The 22321-nt window shown below is 43.0% G+C and overlaps 1 protein-coding gene across 3 annotated transcripts in view; it reads left to right on the top strand.

The window, feature by feature from the left end:
- Window positions 1-22321, top strand: part of LOC147029563 (histone deacetylase 9-like) — a 560396-nt gene that overhangs the window by 400679 nt on the left and 137396 nt on the right. For all 3 annotated transcript variants that reach the window (XM_085872715.1, XM_085872718.1, XM_085872716.1), the window contains 3 exons: window positions 2068-2182; window positions 3873-3916; window positions 21476-21583. In XM_085872715.1, the coding sequence (XP_085728841.1) occupies window positions 2068-2182; window positions 3873-3916; window positions 21476-21583 (267 nt within the window). The remainder of the gene's footprint in view (window positions 1-2067; window positions 2183-3872; window positions 3917-21475; window positions 21584-22321) is intronic.

Here is a 22321-nt window from a genome sequence, read left to right as displayed (position 1 = left end):
AAGGACTGGATGAAAAAGGGAGACCTGGCAAGATGCTTTTATTGGGAGGATCGTTTGTCTGGTCCCCAGAAGGAAGGATGGATCGAGTCCCCATGCACGAGGTAAATCAAGAAAACGGAAAGGGGAAGCGACAAGATTCAGCACCTGTTGTCCAATTGCAACCTGTTGTTGCTGCATGATTTCCTCCCTTTTTAAAATCCACATCTGAAGCAGCACAGGAGAGAAACATCCACAACTATGGAGAGTCCAGACGAAGAAACTGAGGATGACTGGAGATATACTCAAGACATTGCAAGCGAAGAGAGTAGGAAGGAGGAAGATTTCCTTGAAGTCGGTGTAATCTGAAAAGTAGTCGAGTGACCCACGGGTTTTAGCACTCAAGTCACCAGACGTATAACTCGCATAAACTGGAGATATTGCGGAGATGGATGCTGGGAATGGATCAGAACAGCTAAATGACTTATTCAGAGAGGAGGCTGATCACTTGGGGTGAGTTCGCCATGTTCCCCGTCCCATCCCCATCCCTCTCCCTTCCACAGTTCACCTAATGTGTCTGTTCCCCACTGTTTTGTCCCTTCCACTCCCGCCCCTCTTGTCTCATGCCTCCTTGCTGTGAGTTGTGTGTTAGCTCTCATACGAGCCTCGACCAAGGTATACAAAAAAAAAAAAAGAGGAACCAGCAGGCACAATCAGTGCAGGACCCAGAAGACAAAACCAACTGCCAGACAAGTTGACAAATGACCTATTGAGCCAGGTAATGGTTTGAGAAGGAAGTTGCTAAACATAGATTGTACACAGACATGCGCGGGAACTGAATTTCTAATGCACTACCTCATTGAGGATTGCCACGTTGTAGCAGGAATACCCATACTCTTTAATAATCAGAGTTATCTGGAGTACGGTATCTGCTGAGTGAGAAGAGAGAAACCTCAATATTTTGCCATGCTGGAAATAATAATAATAATAATAATAATAATAATAATAATAACAACATAATAATACCATTCCTTTTGTGCTGTAAAGGTACATAGGGCTACCGAGGTAGTTTCATTGACAAGGAGTATCGTCCTGGACGTGTTTCCGCTCCAACACACGTTATCCCGAATGGTTATTACCCCAGTATACTGGTACTCATTTCACCAACCTCAGAAAGATGATAAGCCTGGTGTTGGGTTAGTGGTTAGGGTGGCTAGCTTGGGATCTTAGGTTCCTGAGTTTGAGCCCTGTTGGCTGCTGAATTAACACCAGGTGGGGTTGACACAGACTGTCAACTCTAAGGGCCCAAACCAGCCACCTGAACCACGAAGCCAAGACCAGGCTTCATGTTGGGAAGAATAATAAATTCACGTATTTGTTCAGTCTTGAGAGCATGTTTCTTCATCAAAGTGTGCAAACAGTAAATGTTGATGGGTTATTTATTTTGAGTTGGGGGGATATAGCAGGATTTCTTCCCCTCTTTCTCCCTTGTCTTTTTAATCGCTGATCTTACACGATCGTGCCATGTGAAAATATCTCCCTGGATTGATGATTCGTTTTAATGGAGGCTTCTCTGGTTTTCATTTCATCCTGATCGTTGTGAGTGGTCATTCCAATCATTTTGCTCATGAGATGCAGAGATCATGAATTTAATGCATTTGTCATTGCTGAACTTTCTTCTCTCTGTTCTTCTTCTGATACTTTCTTCGCTTAATTGTTTTCTAAATTTCTCTCTTTTTATTCTTTTTTGGAATTCATGGTGTTTTCTAGGTTTTTTTATCGAATTTCAACAGCTTGGTTTAACTTGACCTACTGTTGTTGTTTTTTCTCATATTCTTGAAGCCATCAATGCAAAAACCTAGCTTTGAAAGACTGGCGTTGATACGAACCTGTGAAAAATCTATGTGCTCATTACACACTACCCATTTTGGTTAGTACCCCATGAAGATCTTCCCCTGATCCCCTACTTCCCATCCAATAACCACACTACTAGATGATGCTGAACGCAAAAGGTCATTCGTTTGAGACAGAGAGTAAACCATCAATGTGATCATTGTGCATAATACAGAACTGGGGTGATGTGTCTCGCAGCGTGTGTGTGGAAGGAAGGCCACATTGGAAGAGCTACAGCTTGTGCACACTGAGCAGCACACTCTCATGTATGGAACCAACCAACTCAATCGACGAGACAGCAAACAACTGCAGGGTAAGTCTCAGGTTGTTCTGACTTCTATAAGTCCTCCCAAAGTACGTGTGTGTTCATGACGGCCACTTCTACTCGGGTGGCGTCTCCTGTTTCACAGATAAAACGTTTATTATCATTGTAATGCAGGTAAAAATGTCAATCTTGTGATGAGGTTAAATCATTATGGCAGAGCTTGGGTCAAATTTTTGTAGGAAGCGATGTCTTTACAAGCATGTTCTACTTTGTTGTTGCTCTTTATTCAAATAGAAGTCCAAAAATAAAGCTTTTACGTTCGTCAGATACCGGCTTATGGTGAAGTCCAGGAAAATTTAAACTTCGTGAAAGCCACCATCAAGCTATTTGAGCATTAAAGGCCCTGAAAGCTTCACGACGCCTGGGTCTCATCAACACACACCAACCTTTCTGTTACATTTCCATCTGATAAAAGCAATGCTCTTCTCAAACCTTTTTTTTGTCATTGTGACGAGAATTATGCTTTCCCATTCCAAACATTTTCCTGCACATAGCGGCCCAATATATTATCCACAGGTCATTAAGCAGTTTAGGAACCAAACACAGACATGGAAAGAAGTTTTGCCAGACACATCGTCACATAGATGATTCATTGCCAGCAGTTTTCATGACAACCAAATTCTGCTGCCACTCCCCTATCCTGACCAGTACTTGCCCTGGGTCTTTGATCTGAAAATTCCAGGGGCTTGTTCTGACTTAGGCTGCCCTTTGTGAGAGTGATGGGCCTTGGAAGAGCTGGAGTGTGGCAAATCGCTGCTCTCTTATCTGGCCCCATGAGCTGTCAACAACTCACAAGGCAGCACGTCGCTTTCCTGTATTGCAGCCGGGTCAACAAGGCCACACAATCGAAAGAAAGAAAAAAAAAAATCAATCAGGCATTGCACCACTGCCAATAAATTAGAACAACCTCAAAAGCTCACCGAAGCATTAATTGAACCAGATGTGCTCGACGTTCACCCAAGAAAAATTGTTGCCCAAGGCACCAAGGTGTGCTGCCGCATCTTATTGTTCTTGTGCTGCGGTACCTGAGTGGAGAATTTAGCGAGCTACCTGAGTGCAGCATTGCCCAAAGAGGGAATGGCAACAGAGTTTCATTTTGCAATCCCTGTGCCTGAAACGAAGAAAATTCCAGCTCGCACCTAATCCGAGTCATTTCACACGTGTCAAACTACTTTTAGGTGCATTTGTTACAGATCATTTTCCCGTTTTTCAAAGCAAGGCACGAAATTCCTTTGTGATCCTCAGTCGACAATGGAACACATGACTAATTAATTTTTTCACCCGCTCTGACGTTCCCCTTGAATGTGAGGACAGCAGCCCAGATGTCGATGTGTCAATGACTCCGGTTACTTTTCTGAACCATATGAACTACACATCATTGGATTTGATTCCTGTCATCACGCTTTTCCCTTGGCTCTCGCTCTGTATGCTTCACATGGATTTAACATTCATTAAAACGTCACATTTAATTCACCAAAGCAGTTTAATTCCTCTTGTTACAATGTCTTTTTCAGATGGCTGGGGTTATTAGGGTTATCTTCTCACATCATTTTGCTTTTTGAACTTTATATGAGATAGTTTAACAATTCTTGTCTTTAAACATGTACTGTATTTAAAAAGTATCTTACGTAAAGTGGAATTTACATGGCCTGTCGATGATCTCGTTTCTTCTTTGCAGACACTCGGAAGGCCTTTAGTTTGCTGCCTTGTGGTGGACTTGGGGTGAGTTCCAAAATATACTCGTGTTTAATCCCAAGCAGAGCTTATTAAATTTGTGTGTGTGTGTGTGTGTGTGTGTGTGTGTGTGTGTGTGTGTGTGTGTGTGTGTGTGTGTGTGTGTGTGTGTGTGTGTGTGTGTGTGTGTGTGTGTGTGTGTGTGTGTGTGTGTGTGTGTGTGTGTGTGTGTGTGTGTTGTTTTTTCACATACAAGTCCCACCTCTTCTTTCTTCTCTTCTTTTCCTTCTGGTACATCCCAGTCCATTCTGTGTTCTAGCTCCTCCACGAGCCTTGGCACGATATGGAAAAAAATAGGAGCAATGCCCCTGGGCTCACCTGGTAGAACCAGGGAACCATGAGTAGGTGTGGATGACCCACAAAATGTGTAAATTAGCCAATGGTTTGAACAAATTTGTGAATGCACCATGAAGGGTTTATTCTGACCAAGTTACATCTAAATCAGGTGAATACTTTTTGAGAAGTCAAAAGTAGCGATCCTGGAATCATAATGACTTTAGACCTTTAAATTGATCTACATACTTAAAATGCTATTTTTTTTTATGGGATTTGCAAGGTATCAGAGGCCTCAGAAGTTTTTTACAAAGTTTGGTGAAAATAGGACTATTGATGTTAACATCACGGACCTGATGAAGGTTGTGGTCAAGTTTCATCAAAATTGCGTGTGTGCTTTCACAGAATAGAGCTAATATCTATTTTGGGGGGTAAAACCTGGACTTACTTCGACCCCCAACCACCCCCCCTACCCCCCTCCCAGTCGACTCCCTTTGATCCTGATTTATTTTTAATGCTGTAAACAAACTTTAGTACATCACGGGTGATGAAGGTTGTGGTCAAGTTTCATCAAAATTGTGTGTGTGCGTGCGTGCGTGCGTGTGTATGTAGTTTCAGAGAATCAAATTCCTATTTAGGGGTCAAACACCCCATAAATTCCCTTTAGACCCTGATTTGTTTTTAATGCTGTGAACAAACTTCGGTACATGATGTGTCATGAAGGTTGTGGTCAAGTTGCATCAAAATGATGTGTGTAGTTTCGGAGAAGAAAATCCGAGTGCTTACATACAGCAGTGTGACCACTCCTTGGCTTTTTTCACAAGATCATGGCTATTCGTTGTTCATCTTGGTGTCTTGGTTTTCTAGAGGTTTTCTTGGCGTATAGTTTTTCTATTATCATCGCTTTTCCGAAACCTTGTGAATTCTTGGCTTTTTTTCATTGGCTCACCTTGGCATTGATGAAAATGAGGAGTGATCACACTGACATACAGTCTGACCTGGCTGACAGACACTGCGTGATGCTCGTACCTCACCTGAACTATGTTCCAGGTGAGCTAAAATGGTGTAGTCATCATTTTTGGGTACAGCTTAGAGGTATAACTACACCGCAATGACTCAATAAAATTAATTTAACAAAGAGACACTTGCTGAATGAATGCACAATATACAGTTTAAAGTGATGAATTTCATTGTTTGTTTGATTTATTCATCAGAATATTTATCAAAGGTGAGCACTCAGGCGGGTATGGTAAATAATTTGTTTGCACGTGTAATATGCCCACTGACTGAGCAAGATAGTGTGGATCACTCATTTTTTTTTAAAGAAAAAGACGATAAGAGATCGAAAGTTGGGTGCCTTGATCATAAGTCAAGTCATAAATACATCTACGTGTCTGAAAAACAGCGTAGCATTGACGTGATGGAGTTAAAACATAGCCAGATGATGTCAACCGGATGTACATAGCCAAACATATTAATCATAACAGCAAGACGTTATTGAAGCATATAAGGGGTAAAGAGAGGGTTGAGAGGAGTGTGAGCCCCTTTAGGAAAAGCACAGGAGAATTGGTGGGTGATGAATGTGAGATGGCCGGCTTCTTAAACGTTTTTCTTTTGCTTCTACATTTACACAAGACCAGTCGAGGGAACTTCCAAAAGGTGAGAGTACCGAACTCGGAGGTGAGCACAAGGGCGTTTCAAAGAGATCCAATGAAGAGTGGAGGAAGTAAAAAAAAAAAGAGCTCGAAAAATGAAGGGATAGAAATGCTTTGGGGCAGGATAATATCCACCCAATATTATTGAGGGAGGAAGCAGAACAGGTAAGTTCAGTGCCAGGCAGGTGATGCCATCTGATATCATTCACAGCTCATTGGAGTCAGGACAGGTACCGGAAGATTGGAGAGCAGCAAATGTGACACAACTGACTATGTGAGAAAGGATCCAGAGAAGAATCGGGGAACTACAGACCTGTTTCCTTGATCAGTTGTGCGGAAGGTGTTGGAGATGTTGATTAAAGAACGGATAGGAAACCATTTAAATAACTTCAAACTAATTAAACGTAGTCAGCATGGGTTTATTAAAAGTAGACCAACTGTAAACTAACTGGATCATGTTTAACAAATGAATTGGAGTTCTATGAGGCATTTTTTGATTGGGTGGATGAGTGAAGGGCAGTGGATGTTGTATATCTAGACTTTCACAAAGCTTTTAATAGGGTACCAGATAGGAGGTTGTTAGCAAAGGTGAGGGATAATTGTGGAGTGTCTAGTCAGAAAACTAACTGGATTGGGAGCTGGCTTAGTGAGAGGATCCAAAGAGTGCTTGTGAGTGGGAGGATGTCAAACTGGGAAGATAGAAGTAGTGGGGTACCTCAGGGATCAGTATTAGGACCATTGGAATTCATTACTTCAATCAACGATTTAGATACTGAGGTTAAATAAAAGTCAGCTTTCTAAAATTGCAGATGACACATCTCAGTTTCACGTGATGCGTGGTGCGTCCTACATCACAGTACTAACTCAGCTCACTGAAAGTGGCCATATTTAATAATTTGATATCTATTTTATTAAGAGTTGCAAGTTTTTAATTGTGATGTTCTTCTTTGTCATGTGAAAATAATTTTGCACAGCAAATTTGGGGCAAATGTGTTTGCACAGTCTAAGCCCTCAGGCACGGGGTACGGCACAGGAGAATAAAATTCTCTCATTCATCCTGAAGAATAAAATTTGTGAAAAGTCACTCATATGTTCTTTTACAGAATCACAGGACATGGGAATACACAAGGAGTGGGGGATGAATGAGAAGACTGGGTGAACGCAAACGTATACTGTCTTTAAAGGGGCATTCAAAATATTGTCGCAAGAGATTAATATTTGGCACACAAGAGCCATGAGTTTATTATTGATATTACTATGATTATTATTTTCAATATTATTACGTAATTATTATTATTATTATTATTACTAGTGCATGCCCGTAGGTGCGTGCCCGTATGTGCGTGGCCCTATGTGCGTGGCCGTACGTGCAAACAAAACAAAAAAAACTTTCAAACCACGTGCCAGAAACAACAACCACACAGGCCCTTCTTTCGCTCTCACATGCCCGTGTGTGCGTGCCCGTACGTGCATGGCCGTACATGCAAGAAAAGAAAACTTTCAAACCGCGAGCCAGAAACGACAACCACACAGGCCGTTCCTTCGCTCTCGCGGTCTCGCGACAACCACACTTCCACACACAGTTAATTAAAATCCAAATTAAAATCAAGTTTACCTCCCTGTCTTTGCTTGCCGTGACATTCGCTGTCATGTAACCGACACGGCCCATGACGTCATCGTCTGCCGGCCACGCACCGGCCTACACAGCCACGCCTACGCAGCAACGTGTCATGTCATCGGTTGGTAAATAAATGGCCGCAGCAACGTGTCATGTCATTGGTTGGTAAATAAATGGCCGCAGCAACGTGTCGTGTCATTGTATGGTAAATAAATGGCCATAACTTGGGAACCACTTGTCCGATTAATATCAAACCTTGAAAAGGCACAGACTCAGGTCCCCAGCAACATACCTGGCAAGTTTCAATTAGATCGGACCAGTGGTTGTCGAGAAACAGCGGTCACACACACACACACACACACACACACACACACCACAGATTGCTGGAATTATAGATAGATTATTATTGTTATTACTCATAAACCTACATTAAATCCTTGCTTGTTTGTATACAGTGTCAAGGCTTTTGGAGAAGTTAGAACACAGAACGGATCAGGATGCAACAAAACAAAAGGAGTGGTTGAAAGAGACGAGGCGGGTGAGAAACACACCAACACTAGTGGTGAAGGACAAAATAGAGAGACTTGGAGAAATAATAGACGTGGGAAAGAATGAGGGCGAGGGGAGGACACGGGGTGAATAAGATGGATGAATGTGCAAACTCTTTATCACAGAAGTGGAAGGAAAAACTGGAAACTTGGAAAAAGGTGAGCTTGGGGAGAGTTCATGGGGGTAGAAAAGATCTTGGTTGTGGGTGGGCGATGACCTGAGATGATGGTGAACAGCTGACTTGAAGCTCTGGAGGGAAGAATGAAATTGAAGAGACTGAGGAAGTTGGTTCCACTGGTGAGAGAAAATAGGAATAAATGAGTGGAGGTGAGTTGTGAGCCTGGATTTTGGAGGTTTCATCAGAAGTGGGTTCCTATCAGACCGTCTGCCATGTTGGAAAATGGTGAGACCACCATGTGAAAGTGATAGGCTCAGGGACTCAGCTTCATCGTGGGAGATTCCATTGATTGTTAAGTCTTTGGTTTCCATGGTGTCAAGATGAGCAAGGTATTAGGCAAGGGTGTCTGCCCAAGGGAGGAGAGCAATACCCCCATCAAGCTGTGGATGAAGGCCTTGTAGGGAGGTTAAAGTTCAAGTGTGCCAAGGAAAGACTTTCCACAATGGAGAATTCCCAGTCATCAACAGGCTTTGGAGACCAACTGAGATGTGTAGTTTGCTCAAGAAAGATCATGGTTGATAGTGAGGCCCAAAAGTTTGAATGACTCAACTTCTTCAAGAGAATTGTTAACAAAGTGGATGGGAGGATTAGGCAGATGGTCCTTTTGGAGAGAGATCGTGAGAGTGTGAGATTTGTCAGGATTGAAAGACATATTCCAAGTGTTTGATCAGCTTGTGATTTTTTTTTTCAAGGTCTTCAGAGAATGAAGAGGCTGCACTGTGTCTTTGTGAAGGATGATGAGGAAAGGCAGGGCACAGGGTGGAGTCATCAGCATATAGATAAAGGATTTTCCAGAGAGTCAGGCAGTTCAGCGTTGAAGATTAGGAATAGTACTGGGCCTAGAACACTGCCTTGGGGCACTCCAGCCTTGACAGGGAGAGGAGATGAGAGGATCCCATTGAGAGCCATGCATTAGCTAAGAGAGTCGAATATATCAGTTAGCCATGTGTGGCAGTGGCCTTGGATGCCATAGGCAGTCTGTTTGGAGACCAAGGCAGGATGCCATACTGCATTGAATGTTTGAGATATGTATAGGGAAATGGCCCTTGTCTCGTGTCTGACATTAATGGCCTCTATCCACTGATGGAACAGGAGAAGTAGCATGTCCACGGTAGAGTGAGTGTGAATCCAAAGTGATTCTGTGAGATCAGGCGGAAGAATTTGATGTCAAGTGTGATTATAGATTTCATGACCTTGCTGATGATTGAAAGTAAGTTGATCACTCTATTGTGAAGGGGATCAGTTTTTGTACCTTTTATGTAATACAGTGATGTTGGCTGACTTCCAGGCCTATAGAAGATGACCGAGGGCAAATGATAGGGTGAAAAGAGCAGCAGAGCAGGTTTTTAGGACTCTTGAGCTGATGCTATTTTTCGGTAACATGTGAGCCAGTTACCGTATCAGAGTCGAGGGTTGCCAGAAACTTCTCCACCGTCTCAGGTGAAAAAGACATGAAGTCCAGCAGGATATGCATTCGACTGGATGGGGTGGGTACAGTTTGCGATGGGTTTGGAACACTAGATTTCGAAGCAAACACAGAATCGAGGCATTCAGCCTTCTCTTGAGCTAGTCGGCTGTGGTGCCATTTGAAATGAGGGAAGGGATGAAAGGGGCGCATACACCATAGACCGACTTAACAAGGTACCACGAGATTTTTTTTTTAGGAAGGAGACAAAATTGAAAGTTCAATCTTGGGGGTGGACAGATTTTGTTTTCTGGTGGGCACACACTTGTTGTGGTGCTTTGTGGAATGACCTAAGGTTGCCTTTGGTTGGATATGCCTTCAAGGAAGAGAAGGTAAGTTTTTTTTCAAGGCACCTGGTCACCGTGGGATTCGGTGTACCATGGATGGAAGGAAGGGAAGGATAATTGAAGATTAGATGGGATGGAACTGTGCAGAAGAGAGCGAGAGAGAGAGAGAGAGAGAGAGAGAGAGAGAGAGAGAGAGAGAGAGAGAGAGAGAGAGAGAGAGAGAGAGAGAGAGAGAGAGACAGACAGAGACAGAGACAGAGACAGAGACAGAGACAGAGACAGAGACAGAGACAGAGACAGAGAGACAGAGAGAGTCTGTTTCTGCGAAATAATTTCCCGATTGAGTTAATACCCGGGTTGCAAAAATAGGAGACCGGTCCTGAAGTTAAATGGAAACTTGCAGTCTCTGCCAATCTGCCTGAGTGAACGTTCAAACTCTCCAGCACAGAGGCAGCTCTCTGAGACTATCCAGAGACATGTTGACACTCACGAACATATGATCAGATGAACAAATTGGAGCAGAGAAACAGCAGGAGACAATAGCAGGGACGTTGGTCATTACCAAGTCCAGAAGGGAGGATTTGTCATTGGAAGAATTCCAGGTTGGAAAGCTTACTGATTGAGTCAGTCCCATGGAGTCACATAAGTCATTTGCTGAAGTGCCATGGCTGGTGAGAATGGTACCAACACCCAGTCACGTTTGATGGTGACAATATAAATCACCACATATGAGGACGAGAGAGTTGGGATGAGTGCTTAAAAGTTTGTCCCTGTTGTCTGAGAGAAAGATGTCGATGGAGCCGTCACTGTTAGGAGAACGGTACAACACACAGACAAACAAGTGGTGGGGGCGAAGGGGAAGTCACAGCCAAAGGTAATCCTGTGGGGGAGGGGGAGGGGGTTGAAGGTGAAAGAGCCATACTGGGATTGTGAGAAATGGAAGTTATTGATGTAATCCCAACTCATATCCATCTGAGAATGTCGGTTGGGATGGTGGCCATCGATTGTGAAGCTTTACCCTCATATTATGCATTAGCCAAATGGGCATATTATTTTGAGCATGGACCAAAGTCCCTTGTATATGATGCCAGGGCAAGATGATGAGCATAAGTGAACATTCCACAAAATGTTGCACAGTTCAAGGCATTAACCATGGAGGATTGGCATGTTGAGGTCACTTAAATATCCACAGAACTTGGGAAATTTTGAAGGCATCGTTTTTGCTTTCACCCCTAAATAGCTCTTGGGTATTTCCAACGTCTCAGTAAAATGTGCCGCCAAAACCTCAGCACTCATAATCGACAACAAATGGTAGAATCACGCCATGAGCTTCTTGAACTGTTTAACACAGATCCAGCTAACCTTATGACTCGTCTGGTAACTGGAGACCCAATATATTTTCACCACTGGGATCCAGAAATTTTGCACCGAACTTTCAGCTGACAAGATTATGGCCTCGATTTTCTGCTATATGAAGGTAATTCCACGAATCGATTATCTGCCTCATTAAAACTCCAATCACACAGGGGGGGGATATTGCAGCAGGTAATCAAGTACAAATTCCAAGGGATGTTTACAAAAGGTGTGCTGCTCTTTCATCACAAAAAACCCGATGCATATCGATGGTTTGTGTTACGCAGATCAACATTTGTGCCTGTGACTTTGAGCAGCTGAATCACCTCCCTTACAGCTTGGACTTGGCCCCCAGTGACTATTATCTTTTTGACACTTACATGGCCACTAGTTTACCAATGATGAGGGAATGACTGAAGAAACTGTGACATGGCTGAACGAGCAATCTGAAAACTTACATTTTACTGGCATCGACAGTTTGAAGAGCAAATTGAGGAAGTATATTGTAGTTGAGGGAAACTGCATTGAAAGTGATACATATGTTGGACTATTAGTGAGTAAATTTGTTCCGAATATGTTTTGAACATCCCTCGCATCTTAAGTATACAAAGTTGGTGCTCTGGAAGAGCAAATGAAATCACCTTTCGAGCAAGTGCCACTGTCATCCCAGTCACTCCTGTCCGGTGTATCAAACTGCACTTAAGACCCATGACACATTGGTTATGCAACTATTCTTCATAGAACAGATGTGCAAGCCTTTTTGTACAGAATGACAGTTTGATGTCATAAAATGTTTTCTCTCGAAAACAGCAGGAAAATAAAAATATACTTATTGTCTTGTCTTACTCTGTGAATCATTTTACTTATTAAAATAAGTGCCATCGCCTTGACAGTAAAGATCATACAAAACCGAACAACAGGTGTAACTTGACTCCTTTGCTGGTAATTTTATAAAATAACTGCCTTTTGTTACTGTTGTCCTTTTGCCCATCCATAGTGGGGCTTTACATAAATCACAGACAGGACAAAGACATGAGAATACATCTGTGCAGGCCCGTCGCCAGGGGATTGGGGTGGGGGGGGGGGGGTTCGTTGGGTCTGAACACTTTTTCTAAAACATATATGTAAAATAAAAATTCGATGTAATTTTCTGATGTAATTGAACAAGCCTCCAACATGCACCAAAGTATGGGAAATGAAGTGTAGAATTAAAAAAAATTCCTGTGGGAGGGGGTGGGGGCATGCTCTCGGACACTCCTTAGCATCACACTTTTAGCCTGTGGGCCAGGGATAGTCAACACTTTACACTTTGTTTTGTACTCCTGCCCCCCTTTGAAAAACCTGACAATGGGCCTGTAGTACCTTCGCATCAAATTTTAAGGACATTATTAGACAATGGACAAATCAACTCTGGGGTGTGGGATTTTTAACTTCATATCAGCAGCCTCATGAGCCTTGTGTTTGGATGAGATCCCGAAACTGGCCTACCCAACCAATCTTCCCACGTTTCCCTGATTTAAGATCCATGCATGGCATCTTTCTATAAATGCGGAATCAATTAGACCCTAAATCCTCAACTCATCAAATATGTCCACAAACAAAATTTACAATTTATTGGATTTGTGCAGGGGTGTTGTCTTTTTCTGTTGTAGATGTGGATATTAACAGGGATTTGCCTATTGCATCCACAATAGGACAGCAAGCATTTAACGATGTAGAGCCTCGCTGGGGTATTTGTCAAGATGATCCCTTTTACACAACGAGCCACTGAGGGTGACCCCCTTAGAGAATATAACACACATTATTATGATTTCCTGATGTATTTTACATGACAAGTTTATAAACCAATTTCATTGCTGGGCAAAGTTATGTGCATGTGACATAATTTTTTAATCAGCTTAGAATATACTGTAGATCAGTGCTTCTCAAACTATCTGATGTGACGGACCGGCAGGTTTTTTTTTCCAATGTTCCAGGGACCGATACCATATTTGTGCCATATTATTATTTGTTTATGATCCGAGAAAATATTGTTTGAACATCCGCAGTAATATTAATTTATACCGGAAAAATATTAAAATATAATGAATATAATAAAAGTTGACAATTTTTTATACATATATTTTGTATTATATATATTTTGTATTATATATATATATATATATATATATATATATATATATATATATATATATATATATATATATATATATATATATATACACCTCTCTCTCTCTCTCTCTCTCTCTCTCTCTCTCTCTCTCTCTCTCTCTCTCTCTCTCTCTCTCTCTCTCTCTCTCTCTCTCTCTCTCTCTCTCTCTCTCTCTCTCTCTCTCGTATTTTGAATTTGTCGGCTTAATATATTATTTTTCAAGATTTTATACATTTTCCTTTTATACATTACATGTTATATGTTATGATAACGTGAAACTGGAAACTTGCCACGGACCGGCAGTCAATGACTCGCGGACCGGCACCGGTCCGCGTACCACCACTTTGAGTAGCACTGCTGTAGATTACAAAAGATCCAGGTGATGACAACCACTCTCAGGTGTGGTGAAAACGATTGTCCATAACCCTCTCCCCCCACCCCTCCCCTTCTTTCCTCCTTTGAACGTTGGCCCCAATCACACCCTTAAATATACTTTACAAGTTTACAGCAATGAAAGAGAAGAGCTTTTATTTTTCTGGCTTTATCGTCAAATTTCCACTTTTTTATTGCAAGTTAGTGATAAGGCCCTGCCTCAGTAATTTTGCATCCAACCCATAAGCTGCCAAATATGCTTTCTGTCGGGAGATAAGCAATCGATAAATCGACAGAATGTACTTTTTTTCGATAATATGTGCAAAAAGCTTGCTGTTTACTCGAAAAATGAAAAATGAAATCAAAGATAACAATGATTAGGCCAATTTTGGGGGGAGCACTGACTTTTTATAGTTAGCATTTTAATGCCCATCCCAAATTGCCGTGGGGGCATTAAGAGTCGACCACAATGTCTGGACTGAGACCACATGTAAGCCAGACTGGCAGGGCAGGCAGATTAGCCCCTACGCGAAGGTGATTTAGATCCATCTGGTATTTTACCAGCAATCCAGAAGCTTCGAATCAAAATCTTTAACTGCTACCTATAGCTATATTGGGATGTGTAAGGGGGAGGACGGATCCATAGCTGTAAAGGGGGTGGGGGGGGATCCTCATTGCCATAGAATGTGGTAAGAATAGGATGGACCGCATGTCTAAGTAGGTGAGATTTAACCTTCTATTAGATATCTGTCAGAGGTAAGACAGATGGTAAAACGTGCACTGAGGAGACAGTGAATGTAAACCTCAGAGAAGAATCGAGTATGGTTGTGTTGTGTAAAACCTCCTGTACAGGTGAGGCCAGGTGGAGGACTTGTGGCACCCACAATTTAAAAATGAATCCTCATAGCATCATCGGCCATAAAGCAGGCTACAGTGGCAAAGTGAGCTTTGGAGCCTTGGAGAGAGGCAGAACACTTTTGCGAGGGGCTGCCCTGCAGGGCCTGGAATATGACACCAGCGGCCAATGATGGGACCACCGTATGCTGGAAAGGTGGTCACTGTAGGGTGCAAAGGCCATGTCTGCACATGCACGCAGCAGTTGAGCATTTGGTTTGAAAGGGAACAATCTCTCTCCCTCTCTCTTCCTCTCTCTTCCTCTCTCTTCCTCTCTCTTCCTCTCTCTTCCTCTCTCTTCCTCTCTCTTCCTCTCTCTCTCTCTCTCTCTCTCTCTCTCTCTCTCTCTCTCTCTCTCTCTCTCTCTCTCTCTCTCTCTCTCTCTCTCTCTCTCTCTCTCTCTCTCTCTCTCTCTCTCTCTCTCTCTCTCTCTCTCTCTCTCTCTCTCTCTCTCTCTCTCTCTCTCTCTCTCTCTCTCTCTCTCTCTCTCTCTCTCTCTCTCTCTCTCTCTCTCTCTCTCTCTCTCTCTCTCTCTCTCTCTCTCTCTCTCTCTCTCTCTCTCTCTCTCTCTCTCTCTCTCTCTCTCTCTCTCTCTCTCTCTCTCTCTCTCTCTCTCTCTCTCTCTCTCTCTCTCTCTCTCTCTCTCTCTCTCTCTCTCTCTCTCTCTCTCTTCTCTCTCTCTTCTCTCTCTCTTCTCTCTCTCTTCTCTCTCTCTCTCTCTCTCTCCCTCTCTCTCTCTTCTCTCTCTCTTCTCTCTCTCTTCTCTCTCTCTTCTCTCTCTCTTCTCTCTCTCTTCTCTCTCTCTCTCTCTCTCTCTCTCTCTCTCTCTCTCTCTCTCTCTCTCTCTCTCTCTCTTTCTCTCTTTCTCTCTCTCTCTCTCTCTCTCTCTCTCTCTCCTCTCTCTCTCTCTCTCTCTCTCTCTCTCTCTCTCTCTCTCTCTCTCTCTCTCTCTCTCTTCTCTCTCTCTCTCTCTCTCTCTCTCTCTCTCTCTCTCTCTCTCTCTCTCTCTCTCTCTCTCTCTCTCTCTCTCTCTCTCTCTCTCTCTCTCTCTCTCTCTCTCTCTCTCTCTCTCTCTCTCTCTCTCTCTCTCTTCTCTCTCTCTCTCTCTCTCTCTCTCTCTCTCTCTCTCTCTCTCTCTCTCTCTCTCTCTCTCTCTCTCTTCTCTCTCTCTCTTCTCTCTCTCTCTTCTCACTCTCTCTCTCTTCTCTCTCTCTCTTCTCTCTCTCTCTTCTCTCTCTCTTCTCTCTCTCTTCTCTCTCTCTTCTCTCTCTCTTCTCTCTCTCTTCTCTCTCTCTTCTCTCTCTCTTCACTCTCTCTTCACTCTCTCTTCACTCTCTCTTCACTCTCTCTTCACTCTCTCTTCACTCTCTCTCTCTTCTCACTCTCACTCTCACTCTCACTCTCACTCTCACTCTCTCTCTTCTCTCTCTCTTCTCTCTCTTCTCTCTCTTCTTCTCTCTCTTCTCTCTCTTCTTCTCTCTCTTCTCTCTCTCTCTCTCTCTCTTCTCTCTCTCTCTTCTCTCTCTCTCTTCTCTCTCTCTCTTCTTCTCTCTCTTCTTCTCTCTCTTCTCTCTCTCTTCTCTCTCTCTCTTCTCTATCCCTCTCTCTCTCGCTGTCCCTCTCCCTCTCTCATCACTCTCCATGAAAGAACTGTTTAGAGAGTTCTGGAAACATCACTCCTCATTGCCATTCCCTAGTCTCCTGGCCTCCTCATTGTCATTGTTCCCCAAGCTGCACTATGCCCTGTTCCACATCAGCCTGCAGCCACAATCAGCTTGTGCTTGCCTTAACTCCACACTTGTGTTCCCCTTCGTGGCTTGAGTCCATTATTTTGGTACATATGATTGGATTCTCACGTCCTGCCTTCACTATTTATCTGTCTTCGTGCTCCAGATCTGTCTGGGTTTTGTTGTCTTGTCCATCCCCTTTTCGGTATCATTTTTAGAACTAGGGCACTTTAAAAATTCCAGTAGTCTGATCCGGTTCTGGATCCTCACCAAAATCTAATCAGTTCGTTCGTCCTTGTCACACACCGAATCTGTCTACCAAATTTCATCTGGATCCGTCTACAACTTTTTCAGATATCCTGTACACAGACAGACAAACAAACAAACAAACGGACAAAAAATAAACAAACAGAGAGGGGTGAAAACATAACCTCCTTCACCTTCAGTTGCTGATGTAATAAACCGTTATTTGAAAAGTAACGTGTTCCTGCTTTCTTGCCTTCCGCACACAATCAACCGCCAAATTTGGTTAATCTATCGGACGATCCCTGGGGTTTTGGAGATGGTAAAGAATGCAGTGAAAACTAGAAGGGCAATCAGTAGAGCACATACCTCCACCACGTGATGCCTGATCCACGAGAACATAACGGGCCCAATACATTTTTGCAATATCATGTCATATATCGTTTTTGGCTCTATTTCTCAATGGTGAAGAATCACTTTTAAAATTCTAGTCGTCTGTTCCAGATCCGTCCACAACTTTCTGAGATATCCTGCACACAGACATACAAACAAACAAACAGACAGAAAGGGGTGAAATCATAACCTCCTTCACCTTCGGTGGCGGAGGTTACTAAGAGATCGTTTCGGCTGCTCGCGGACTTTGTATAAACCTCCAGCTCAGAATGATTGCATTGGCTGGGCATCTGACGTGACAATATTTTAGACCACCATCACTAGCGTTCCAGTCCAGTGTACTTTGCCACGAGGCAATCACTCTTTTTTGTGTAATGAGCAATCAAACAAAATAATAGAATGAAACATGAATTGATCTTTGTTTCACTCCTTGTTGTTATTACCCTCGCTGAAGGAGAGGGTATTGCGCTTCAGTCTGTTTGTTTGTTTGTCCGCACAGAACTTTCGTGTTTTTCTCCGCACCTGCTTGTTGGATTGAGATAAAATTTTCAACCTTGGTGTGACTACTCATGTAGAATGTCATAATCATAATTATGACATTAAAGGTCGCGTGGTGTGGCAGCCATATTGGAAAAATGGAAAAACCTTGGACCTCTGTATCACTGAAATGACTTCGTCTTTGCTTTTTGCTTGTTTGGGTTCCTTCTGATTTCACCGATGCAGGACTGTACAAATTTGGTCTTCCATTTGATTTGAATTGTATTTATTTTAATCCCATTCTCAATTCAATTGAATAATAATGAAAAACGTCATGGGTCAGAATCAGGTGTCCAATCAAAGCGGGGTTGCATCAAAGCGGGAAGTCTTGGTACCCGGTCATCACTGCCAGCAGCTATAAAGTGGCAGTTCTAATTATGTTCAAATTGCATGCCTTCGATATGGTCTGGCACCCTGCCCTGCTCACCAAACTCTCTTCCTATTCTATCCAAGACCATCACCACTCATGGCTCACAGACTTCCTCTCCTGTCGCAGCCAATGTGTGGTCCTTATGGAGTTCTCTCATCCACTCTTTCTGTCCAGGCTGGAGTTCCTTAAGGCAGCGTTCTGGGTCCTGTTGTTTTTCCACTTTCATCAACGAACCCTCTGACTCTCCAAAAAATCCTCCTTATCTCTTTTCTGATGACTCCACCCCCATCCCTCAGATCGGCAAGCAGCAGCTTCTTCACTCTCTGCAGATCTGGATAAAACCACAAGCTGGTCCAACACGTGGAACATGTCCTTCAATCCTGATAAATTTCACACTCTCACTATGTCTCTCCGAAAGGACCATCTGGAAACCGCCCTATCTACTTTCTCAGCAATCATCTTGAAGAAGTCCTTTCTTTCAAGCTTCTGGGTCTCACTGTCTGCCATAATCTTTCCTGGGAAAGCTACATTTCCAAGCTGGCCTCAAAAGCCAGTCGCCGTCTGGGCATCCTCCATTGTGTAAAGCCCTTCCTTGGCACACCTGAGCCCCTGACCATGTACAAAGCTTTGGTCTGCAGCATGATGGAGTACTGCTCTCCCTCTGGACTGGTGCTCCCGCCTCTCACCTTTCTTGGCTTCACACTGTGGAAACCAAGGCATTTAAGATCATTGGTATCTCCCATGATGAGGCTGAGTCTTTGGGCCTCTCACTCTCTCACTGCAAGCAGGCTGTTGGTCTTTCTGTGTTCTACCACCTCCTCTCTGCCCCCATTTCTGTGTCTGAGATATGTCCCGCCCCATATTTCTGCAGGGCGCTCAAGATCTTCCAGCAACCACCTTATGGTAAAACTACCAAAATCAAGAATCACTGCTCACCTTCACTCTTTCATTCCTCAGTTTTTCCTGCCTTTGGAACAAACTCACACTTTCTTCAATCCCATTCTTCCCTCCAGGTCTTCAAAACAACTGTTCACCACCATCTCTAATCTCCCCCATCCAAAACCACGATATGTTATACCCCCGTTAATCCACCCCAAACCCACCTCCTTCAAATTCCCTGCTTTCCTTCCTGAAAGTCCCCGTGATGTAAGGACCTGAAAGTCCCTGTAGTGTCCATCTTGTTTACCCCATGTTCCCCGCACCATCCCTCTCCCTTCCACAGATCTCATGTCTCTGTTCCACACTGTTTTGTCCTTCCCTCTCCCACTCCTCTTGCGTCCTGCTCCCCTTGTTGTACGTTCTCTGTGTTAGCTCTCAGACGAGCCTCGACGGTGTATACAAAAAAAAATCTTGTTAATTGCGTAACACACCAGTACACAAACACCACACAAAAGTCCTAGCAATGGTCTGCCATCTGTGATTGCCCTTTTCTTGTTACTATTGATGTAAGTCTTGACATGATGGTGGTGGTGCTGGTGATGGCTTCAACGGCCAATAATTTTGAAAGAAATGCTTCTGTAGCTATTTTCCTAGATACAGCACAAATACAAACAAACAAACTGGTGGGATTTAAACTACTAAATATATCTTTGGCACATTTAGTATTATCCTGCTTGTTGATGACATAAACGTGCATTTTAGGCTTTGCAATTGTGGCATCCCCAAGCTTGACACTTGTCCATCAGGCACCACACAGATATAAAGTGATTTATTCAGTATCTTCGATGACAGTTTTCTTACATCTCCATATAATGGAAGTTTACAAATATCTGTTTCGCCCTCGGTATGTTTCGCTGTCCAACCTACTAACTTGGGTGGACGTAGCTGTAATAGCTAATGACTGCTGCGAAACCAAAGAGCAGGTTCCGCATTGTCGAGTTCACATGCTGCGAGCATTCACCACATTATTGCAAATGATCAACCGCTTTTGTCTTTCACTCTAAGCACTTGCCTTTCCTTTGCGTGGTTGCTTGCCCCCTTCGTGATTTTGGCTCAGGTATGATTGGACCTGCTCCTTCTTCACTGTGTTTACTTTTCGTCTTTCAGTTCGTGGTATTTGGTTTGGCTGAGTGTAGCAATTATGATTTTAAAACTTTTTTGAGCAAGTTCCATTCCTTGATGTTGAGAGATGCATTTGATGTGTAATGGATGAGACCTGAGAATGGACGAACCTAAGTTTGATGGAAATGGGTTTTCTGGGTTCCTTGGAATCAACTGTAAATGAGCCGTTATTTTGTTTTCCACTTATTATTTTACAAATTTATGACAGGTAATGTATGATTATTATTATTATTTTTTTATCAGAAATTACAACTATTTGCTCATGTGTGGGTAATATATGTTTTATTGTTGGCGCTAATGTGACATGACATCGTCAATATCAATGTAACGAGATGATGGTGACACATTCAGCAATATACACGATTTCAGCTCAAATTCATCAAACAATTCAAGAATCCTTTCTTTCTAAAGTGAAGGTTTTTTTAAAAAAAATTGTTTTTAAATCAGGAAGCGAATGAAAAGGTTGTCAGTGTCACTTTGTGTGTTTAAGGCAAAGCAGCGAGTCGACTTCAGCACAATTTCCACAGCTGGGGTCACGCAGCGCTCTGGGACCCCGGAAACCCGAAGCCCGCAATCTTAACGAGGCACGATCCACCAAAATTCTTTGCATTTAGCATTCTACTTGAATGCGGCAGTGTTTTGGTTCTGACATCACATGTATATACTTTTCCATTGTTTACGATCAATTTGGTAATGGCCTTAAACTCCGTTAATAATATTTTTCTTTTTTAGTAATTCCCTCTGATCTCACCATCGTGGTGCTTTTGGATCCATCGGAGACTGTTCACTTTTGGAAAGAAATTCACAAGCCTTGCCAAGCAAGTGTGACTTTAATAAGCAGTCGTTCGATGTAATTAAGGGAATACGATGTGGAGATATTAAATTATTGTTGTTTACCGTGTCTCCTTCGAGAACCGTCGTACTCCTTGAAGTTTGTGAACTATGATTTGATAACATATCTTGGGAAGTAGTGAAAGGAGGTTTTTTTATTTTATTTTTTGCCTTTGTCTTCACAATATATGTATGTATTGGGTTCTGCTTCAATTATGCCAGCGGTCATAAAATGTATTACCTCTAACCATTAACTTACTTGTGCTATTGGCATTTTATGTTGTTGTTGAAAAGAAATGGTGTGTATTTATTTATTTTTATGTGAGTAGAGGGGCAGAGGCAGAGGAAACCTAAAGATAGGCTCGCGAATACTGTTTTCTGTCCAGCTTCGTCACCGTTGTTTATATAGGTGGCTACATCGTGGAGGGTTGCATTGCCCTGATCTCACATGGTTGCCAGCTGTGACTCCCCCCCAACACTCGTTCCCCCTACCTCCACTCCCATGCTGGATTAACCTGTCTCCACACTCACACGTACACACAATCCTCCCAACCACCTCCACTTCTGTCCACCTCTCGTGTTTGTTTAGGTGGACAGCGACACAGTTTGGAATGAGCTACACTCTGCCAGTGCGGCACGCATGGCGGCGGGCTGCGTGGCCGAACTCGCCTGCAAGGTCGCCTCCGGGGACCTGAAGGTACATGGGGTTAGACACAAGAAGGATGGGCATAGAGCGATTCGCAAAAACATTCTCCCTGGATGGTGTTTGTCGACTTGGCCAAACCTGGCTTGTGCTAGTAAAACGGCTCATTGCGTGGCCACCCACAGAGTCTCAGCAGCACCTATGAAACGTTATATTCTTTATGGTGCTGTTTTTTTTTTTTTAATTCTTACATGAAAAACCCAGAAAACTCCAGCTCTGAAAGAATATGTTGGATTGAACTTCCACTATTGCTGCATCTTTTTCCTTGTTTTCCTTGTCACGGTGTAACTGCTTTGTTGTCAATATCTTTACCATTAGTCATGATGATTCAAGTGTAAATTAGTCGTGAAAGCAATAGTCTGGAGGGATGTTAACAGGACCTAATGTTTGCAAAAATATTTCATGATAGCATGTAAGTGCTGTATTTATTCAGAAATCATGAGAAGTATAAACGATGAAACCAATGATGTATGATGCCTCATTAATTATTGTTTTTCTCAAGTACCTGGAAATAAGGAAAAACGACAGCACCTGTAGCTTTGTCAGGTTCTCCAATAATAATGAATGTAGGATAATGCTTTGAGCAGCATGCTTCGGAACGTGAGAACACAGGTTCAAGTCCAGTTTAATCTGCCCTGCTCTGCACACCCCACCTGGGAAGGAATTGGACACCATTAAACTAATGTGTTTCACAGGCTGGGAGGCAACAAAGCAGATATAGCTCTTTGAGAC

The sequence above is a fragment of the Eptatretus burgeri genome, chromosome 3 (genome assembly GCF_056783735.1).
Source record: "Eptatretus burgeri isolate ZD-2024b chromosome 3, Ebu_testis_v1, whole genome shotgun sequence".
Lineage (NCBI taxonomy): Eukaryota > Metazoa > Chordata > Myxini > Myxiniformes > Myxinidae > Eptatretus > Eptatretus burgeri.
Note: the sequence above shows the minus strand (reverse complement) of the source record. Positions and strands in the feature narration are given on the sequence as shown.